Raw genomic sequence first — 8,985 nt, forward strand, 5'->3', positions numbered from 1 at the left:
TATTATAAGGTTAAATGTGTTTTTCTGTTGGTTCTAATCTTTATATTAAATAATTTGTCTATTTGGTTCTTATAAATTTACATAACAATGATAATGGTTCTCGTTTACTTGTTAAATTCTTTTGTCTGTGTAGTTAATGTATATAGTATTGTAATTTGAAGAATGGATAGAGTGTGAGAGAGTTCTCTGAATGTGTCTGGGCACAGCCTCCATTCTTGGCCTCTTCTATTCCTTAGTATGCATTTTGTTTGTTCTTCCTTTCATGCGAATTTTGTGGGGACTTAAATAGGTGGTGGATTGAGAGTAGGTATATATATTTGTATTTTGTAGCAATTTCTTCATAAGGTTAACTTATTATTAGGTAACTTTTCCCTTTATTTTGTTCTATTTTTTTAGATGCAATGGAGCTATACTGAAAGGGAAATTAATTTTAAGATTTCAATTGGCTTCGGATAGAAATGTACCTACGTAACCAGTTAATTAGAGTTCCAATGTTTGTAGGTTTAATTTCACCTATTCAGAGATATTAAGGCTGATTTTTTTATCAGAAAAAAAAAAAAATATAAGAGCTATTAAGGTTGATGATTTATGTTTTATTAATTATAGGATGAATGTCTTGATGGTAGAAAATAGTGTTCTCTGTCACCAATAACATTGTTGGCAAAAGATATAAATTGCGTGCAGTTTTATTTTTTGTTTGTAATTTTAATAAAAAAAATTAGATTAATTTTAAAAATATTTGCTTTCTTTTTAAAACGCGTTCAAGTGGTCAAATAAATATTTATAACAACTTTAGTATTTTTATATAAGAAAGTAACCAAAAAATTAGTAAGGAAAAAGTCATCCAAAGTCATCAATAATAGAAAATAAACATAACAATGATGCAGAATAGAATTATTACAACAAGATATTACATCGATTCATGAAGAAACGATATGATAAATTGCATAGTGAAAGTAACCATATTATATCGTTTGTTAGGTTAAACCAATGCAATATCCTCTAAAAAAATAAAATAAAAATTTAAAAAGTATAATATTATTGATGGTCAAAATTGATAGGTAAACACAAAAATTTATTACTAAAGTAAAATTACTTATAAGTTATACCGATGACCAAAAATTTGTTATTAAAATACTCACCTATTTGCATTTGATTTAAAACACTAATTTGGTGAGTTTGTGGGAACATTGAAATATATTTTATCAATGAATATATTGTTCGATTCTAAAAAATATAATTATCAACAAATTTGTTAATGAATTCTAGCATGTTCAACTATCAACGAATTTATTATCAACAAATTTTCAAAAAATTAACAACAACCCTTTAAAAAGATTCATTTCTAATTGTATAACATGATCAAAATTGAAACAAAAACTATTACACCCATTTTATTAACAAAAATATCTATCAATAATAAAAATTTATATTACCAACAAATTTTATTTATATATCCATTATAGACATATATTACTGATACATTTATCAACTAAAATATTCATCAATAATTAAATTTTTTCTTAAATAAAATCCATCGATAATTTGTTTTATAAATTTTTTAGAGTAAAAAAAATATTATTTTACCAACAAAATTTTTATTGTCAATGAAATTCTATCAACAGTATTATATATTTTTTTTGTAGTTTCAAATGTTATGAAATGAATTTGTACATCCCACTCGAAAATCGGAATCAATAAAATGAATCTTTGAAGGGTCCTATATAAAATATGATGAATAATATTGTTTATACAATATGATAAGCATTTATTCTCATAATAACATCTAGATTCACATCTACCCCGCCATTATTTGTGAATCAAATTTAGATGAACAACTTCACTTTGGAGGAGAAAAAGAAAAGCTACAGTCCATGCAACCAAGTTGAGAATGCAGGCTTCCACCGCCAACACTTGCAAGCAAACATCATCCTTGTCATATCAGTAAATAATTAGTTTGATTTTCAACAAGAAAGAAAAAATGAACTAACTACTTAATTAATTCGAATAGCTGGACCGCAGCATCATGTGATTCATCAACCACCACATTCTTGGGGATATCCCATTCCTTAATTGAGCTACCCGACCTAGCTGTTCACCATTTCAGAACCAACTCAACAACTCAATTCTAAGTGTAAAAGCACGACATACCATTATTACCTTTTTTTCCCACCACACACATGGTAAAACCTATTACACGGTCTATGCTTCTGTCTATATGTTTGTCTGTTTTTACCGAAATCACATTCAAAATCATAATTAAAATATAATAATGTTACTTTTAAAATCCTTAATCAATACTCTAATAAGATACTTATTTTTAGCATTGTGAAGTTACACACCTAAGAACAACAGTAACTCTGTATGTGTCTGCGTCATCCCCAAACGACTTTTGGAAGCACACAAACATAGAAGCGGCAAATCAGAAAACAGAAGCAATAAAGAAAGAAAATAAATAAGGTGAAAATTTTCAACTGCAATTTAAAAATGAACAATCTAGCAGCTCAAAATAAATTTTTAATTTTAAATTATTTAATATAATTACAAACACCGGTATGAGTGAAATAGAAATGAGACCCTTAAGCGTAATATTAGGTTCAAAGTCTTGCATATGTAAAATTATAGCTAAAAAATATTTCATCCGAAATTAACAGTTAATAAATCAAAGAGATATTTCATGTTCATGATGTTATCAAGTAGACACGTGTTATAATGCATTAATTTCATCACATGCACGAACTATTTAATTGTATTGATTATGTGGATCATGTTCCTAAATTATTTAATTATTTGAGAAAGATTTTTGGTATACATTGATATCTTCTCAAAAGAGAAATAATGTTAACAAAACAACTATGCTTTATACTAAACTTAAATACGAATAATTTGGTTTTATTTTTTTAGTTAGTTTAATTCAGTTTTAATTTTTTTCAAATTGTTTCTAATTTTCATTAACTTTTTTCAATTTAGTCATGTTTACTAATACTATTTAAATAATTAACAACTTTTATCTAGTATCATATCACGTTGGAAATAACAATGTTATGTGATAGTATTAAAGTTACGTATGAGTGTTTTATATTACATTTTATCATTATATTTGTTGGGTTAAATATGTTTTTAGTCCCTAAACTATTGACCATTTCTGGTTTTCGTCCCTCTTCCAAAGTAAGGTGCAATTTAGTCTTCAATCTTTAAAAAACGTCCGTTTTAGTCGAAAAACGAACGTTTTGAGGACTAAAACGAGGACTAAAAACAAAATTTTGAGGACTAAAACGAACGTTTTTCTAAAGAATGAGGACCAAATTGTACCTTACTTTGGAAGAGGGACGAAAACCAGAAACGACCAATAGTTTAGGGACTAAAAACATATTTAATCCATATTTGTTAAATTTCTAGATTCAGTTATTTTTTTTAATGGATAAATTTTGTCTCTTTTTAAATTGAGATTAAATTTAATTTTCCTACAAAATTATAATTAAAATTTATATTTTTATTAAATGTTTCTAAGTTAAGATTAAAGTTGGTTTAAAATTAGAATAAAAACTTAAAATAGAGAATAACACCGTTAATTTAAAATTTTAAGAAGTTAAAAATGACACAAAGTATTAAACATGACATCAACTATTAAATAAAAATGTCTCACAACATTATATTAAAGGGTTAACTATATTTGAAATTTGAAATTACGTAACTTTCGGTGAAAATTGAAATTAGTCCATCTTCAAAACTTTAAATTATCTTAGTATTTTATTTTTAAAACTACATGGATTTAGTTGTTTTAATTAAATTTTATTAAATTTATACGATATCTCAAAGGTGTTTTACAATTAACATTAAAGTAAAAATGTATCAAACGGTATAAACAACCCAAGTACTATAACGAAATATGTATGAAAAGTTAAATAAACTTAACAAAATTTAGTTAAAAGAACTAAATCAACACATTTATAAAATTGGAAAACTAAATTAAGCCAAAATTTTGAAGAGAGATTACTTTTAATTTTAAATGAAAATTAAAGGACAAGAACATATTTAATCCTTATATTATAATCAATTATAAAATGAAATTTTCAAATTTAAACATATATATTTTATAAAAATAACTAGTTTTAGATTTTCATTTCTTTGTGTTTTTATGATAATAATAATTACAATTACTTCTTTTTATAAATTGTGTTAACTTTAATTTTTATTTTTATTTAATACTTTATTTGATTTTTAATTTTTAAAATTTTAAACCAATTATCTTGATCTCCATTGTTTAAGAGTTTCATTCTAATATTAAATCAACTAACTGTAAAAAAAATATACATAATAAAAATGTAAATTTTTATAAATATAATATTTATATAAAAATTAAATTTGGTTTCAGTTGTAGAAGAACAAAATTAATCAATTTAAAAAAAATTAAATTAAATTGAATAAAAATAATAAATATACCATTAAATTGTGATATGACATTACTATTTTCATATAGCATGATGTTTTATTGAGACATGAACATTGTTTTTAAATTAAAAAAATAAAAATAAGTAAAGAAAATTTAAAAATATTTTAGAAATAAAGAAAAACACAAAAAATTACATTTACACAATTCATTGTTTATTAATTATTTAAATGATGTTAAAAAATAATTAAATTGAAAAAAATGAATAAAAAATTAATTAAAAAACTATTATGACTGAATTGAAATAACTCAACGAAAATAATAATTAGATTAATATTTAGGTCTTTATAGTAAATAATTATCTCATATCCATTTATCTATGCCCACGTGCTTAATAATTTAAAATGAAAAATACATTAATTAGAATAATTTTACACGTTAATTTATAAATAAGAAAATTACTTTCACTTAAGATTAATCTTAATCATTTTCATACTATTAAAAGAAATTAAATATATGGAGTTATGATATAATAAAGTGTTTTACATTATTGTAAACTCAGGAATAACATTGTAGGATAAGATTATATTTTTTTTTTGTTTTTGTAATCATTTCTTTAAAAGTTTTATACAAGACGATTTTCAAAATTATAAATTAAAATATATCGGAGAATGAGACTCACTCCTCATGTTCTACCACTTACACATATCAATATTTTTTTTTCTATTTTCTTATTTTGTGTACATTTTTTAAATTGCACCCACAAAATCTTCCTTTCAGAAATATTTAATCCTATTGTTATTTGTAAATTAATTTTTAATTGCTATTTTTAAAATTATCAATAACTAAACACTATTTATTTTAATTGCAATGTAGTTTATATTTTTTATTGGCACTGAAAAAATAATCTTTCTTATGTGAAAAAGTAGTTGGGTCTAACTTAGTGGGCTGATTGTGTTACAAAGAGAGAAGAATAGATGAATAATGTTGTAGATGAAGAATAAGATAAATGTGTTTTGGAAAGCTTTTTCTAGAATGCATTTCATGTTGTTTCAGAAAATTCCTTCTAGAAAAAAATGTATATTCGGAAGTTTTATTCCAAAAAATCTGAAAAAATTATTTTGAATTTTTTTAAACAAGAAGTCACTTTTTAATAAAGTAAAATTGTTATTTTGAAAAGTTTGGGTGCGTGAAGAAATTGTGGGGTGCAGGACGTCAATCCTTTAGAGAAATGGATTCCACGTTGAGCCCAATAAGGCCCGAACAATGTTTCAGAAGGCACAAAGTAACTGTATGAGATGAAGCTCTTTCAGCTTTGCGCGTGGGTTGTGTTAGTTTTGTTGTAGAGTTTGATTTTGCAGCAGAAAGAGTGAAATTGGAGAGAGAGAGAGAGAGAGAGAGAGAGAGAGAGAGAGAGAAATGGAAGGTGCAGAGGAGGGAATAGAGAGGGTGGTGGACTCAAAGGACATGCAGCAGCAGACCAAAGCTTTCGACAAGCTCACTGACCGTGTCGAGGATCGCCAACTCGATTCCTCTCGCGTTCAAGAGGTTCTCTTCTCTCTCTCATATTTTCTTGTAATCGTATTCGAAATTCAAAACACGTTCAGAAGCGCGTTTATCAGCTTCTCAAAATCGCGTCCTAAACTGAAATCAAACGCGCTGTTATCAAACGTTGCTACAAAATTCCACACAAGCGATTCGATTCTTGTTAAACAGAATTTTGCGGTATTTTCTAATGATCTTGCAGGCCATGGCATCAATTGCTGCATCCGCGGAAGCTGATTGGCAAGCCATGCGTTTGAGGTAAAATCATTATTAATTCTTTTTTCTGTCTTCTACATTTGATTAGTGATTAAGTAACTATTAATCTGTATTTTCCCCATGATTTTAGGGAGAAAGAATTAGCTGCTGTTAAGATAAATGCCGCCGATGTTGATATTATCGCTAATGAATTAGAGGTAACTTTGTCCGTACGTCGCATTTTTAAAATTTTCCAGTTTTTTTCAATCAATTGATATTTTTATGTGTAATTTGTTTTCAAAAGCTGGATAAAAAGGTTGCTGAAAGAACCTTACGCGAGCATAAAGGTGATGCTGTTGCTGCAATCCGGCACTTGCTTCGCTAGAGTTGTGGGAATGGAAGTGCCATAGTTAGCAAAATCATACTTATCTGAATGCAAAGACCTAATTTATTCAGAAATCATACGATCCACGTGCCAAAACATTTGTTTAGATGTTTACAAAATTTCTATATTCATAATCAAGTCCTGCAGCTCTTGAAAGCATAATAACTAACATAAAGGAACTAACAATAGATTAGCTTAGTTGTCTTGCATTGTTCTGCTCTTATGTTTGGTGCTGATATTAGACTAGACTTTGAGCAAATATTCTATGCCGATAGAACCAATCAATTAATGTTTCATGAAGGCTAGGGAACCTAGTGGCAGGGGTGCTATTTTGTTCTGGCGTAGATAGTTTCAAGTTAGAATTTCTAGCCTGAATTGGGCAAGTGGGGAGTGAGATTTGAACACAGTGTATCACCATAGGTAGCACCCGTTGGATCATGGAAATGCATCCCCTACAGTTTGAAGAACAAATCTCACCATTAAAACTATGTTATCTTGAGAAATTATGTGGTACCCAAGGAAATTTAATGGTTTGGGTACTATTATTTTTTTAAAACTTAGTTAAATGAGTTGTTATCTATTGAAGTTTTATCCCTCCTTCCCTCTCTTTCTTCATGTGTTTAAACTCTTTCTACTACTGACTCAAACAATAAATGTATCAGAATTCTTAGATTTCTTCGGTTACCATGACAGTTCTGTTTTTTCTCTTTCATGCATCAAATTGACCAATTGGAACTAAACGAATGGCTAAGATGGCATACGATAGGATCTTGAGTTCTTGATCCTTGGATCATCTATGCATAGTTATGTTGGAGCGTGAGATAATTGGAGTCATGTATCTCCGTCTTTGTCACTAGTATTAGCTCATTTGCATGTTCGACGTGAAGCTCCTACATCTTCAAGTTCAGTGCTTAATGCTTTGTCAACTACTGTGGTCAAATAGAAAACATTGTACTTAGTCCTGTATCTCCATGCTTAATGCTCTTGTAAGGTATTGCTCGCAACAGTTTGTGCAAGTTGTTAGGACATATTTGCACTATTTTTACCACTTCCAAGTTGATAGAAGCTAGATTCTTGATGTAACTTGATTGAAGTTGACATTGTCGTGTCGTGATGAAAGCATCCACTATGTTTTCACCTACTTTTTTCCGTATTAAAGAAAGATTCTAATAAAACATACAGCTGCAACAGTTCTTCATGCTGTCGTGTCTTTTCTTTTTTCTTTATTTCTAAGATGTCTTTAGAGCCATTAGTTTGTCATCTCATCCTTTTTTTTCTTGCTTGTTTGTCGGGGAATCCACTACTTTATTTATCTGAAAATTTAAACCCACTTCCTAAGTGATAAAAGCAACCTTAGTCCCGAAATAGGCTTTATAATTCCGCACCATGAAGTTGTTTCAGATTTCTACAAGTTGCATGAGATGTTTCCCCCTTTCTTGTCTCATAACTTACGTCACATTTTCACTAGTAAACAGGGAATTGTTAGGAAGGAGGAAAAGGGCTATGGCTGACCCAACTTGCTTTCTTATTGTTTAAAAGCTATTTTAAAGTTAAAGTTTTGAATGACTGTTGTTTTATCTGAAAAACTATTTGAAAGCTAACTTTATTTCGTAACATAAATTAGTTCAAAATGAAAGATAGCGTGTAATTTAATCTTGGAAGTTATTTTTTCCTTAAAACAAATTCTTTCTATCAATTTTAAAGTCAAGGTCCTTGTTTTTTTTTCAGGATTATTTCTTTAAATGTATTTGGTGCAACTTTTATAAAGAATGAAAACATAAAGCTAAGCCCAAAACTACCTAAATATAAATTATCAAATCAACATTCTCTTGAAAATCTCATACGATACCGTGTAATTTTTATTTTTTATTTTATTTTTATTTTGTTTAGTTTTCAAACCTGTGGTTAAGAAATATTACAATAGCAAAATTTTAACTAGGCGAGATCAATTTATAGATGAAATGATAGCATTAAACCATATCAAAGACCAAATATTCAAAGAGGTTATTTATAATGTGAAATTCTCGTAAGTTAATTAGTTTTTATAAAGAATTTGGAATATTTTTTGACAAAATATATTCTTTTGGATAGAGATTTTTTTTTTTAATTTATGAAAATAATATTATTATTTAATATTGTAAAATAAGTTTATCTTCTTTTTTTCTGTTAATATTAGCAGGACTATTTTTTAATTGATTTGTTTCATAGTTTCTTTTTTCTTTTTTTTTTTCATAACTGCAGTATTCATTTTCTCAATCAATGTTTTTAGAGTTACTTTTGTTAAGAGTTTGTCATGTGTTTTTTTTCTTATGTCAAATGAAAAAACATTAAATCTAACTTGACTATATTGTTTTGACCAAGGATGTTTTGTTCTGCAACTCTAACCTCTTATCCTACACTTCCAAAAATTTCATATCATTACGAATTTTGAAATTCAATTCATAAATTTTTAAAATTTTATTTTCAAAGT

At 27.4% G+C, this 8,985-nt stretch overlaps 1 protein-coding gene across 1 annotated transcript; it reads left to right on the top strand.

Annotated features, from left to right (window-relative positions):
• Nucleotides 1-5,705: 5,705 nt before the first annotated feature.
• On the top strand, nt 5,706-7,199 carry LOC148207050 (uncharacterized). The gene is made up of 4 exons (XM_088105425.1): nt 5,706-5,938; nt 6,138-6,193; nt 6,282-6,348; nt 6,435-7,199. Exons 1-4 carry the CDS (start codon nt 5,810-5,812, stop codon nt 6,513-6,515), a joined length of 333 nt encoding a protein of 110 aa, XP_087961551.1. The 5' UTR covers nt 5,706-5,809; the 3' UTR covers nt 6,516-7,199.
• The last annotated feature ends 1,786 nt before the right edge of the window (nt 7,200-8,985 follow it).

Source organism: Vigna umbellata, chromosome 1, assembly GCF_029865625.1.
Source record: "Vigna umbellata cultivar VRB3 chromosome 1, Vumbellata_1.0, whole genome shotgun sequence".
Taxonomy (NCBI): domain Eukaryota; kingdom Viridiplantae; phylum Streptophyta; class Magnoliopsida; order Fabales; family Fabaceae; genus Vigna; species Vigna umbellata.

Excerpts from the sequence above, each read along its gene's own strand:
- LOC148207050 (XM_088105425.1), top strand. The coding sequence starts at position 5,810 with ATGGAAGGTGCAGAGGAGGGAATAGAGAGGGTGGTGGACTCAAAGGAC. Across the intron at positions 5,939-6,137 it reads ATTCCTCTCGCGTTCAAGAG|GCCATGGCATCAATTGCTGC; the intron begins GTTCTCTTCTCT and ends ATGATCTTGCAG. Across the intron at positions 6,349-6,434 it reads TTATCGCTAATGAATTAGAG|CTGGATAAAAAGGTTGCTGA; the intron begins GTAACTTTGTCC and ends TGTTTTCAAAAG.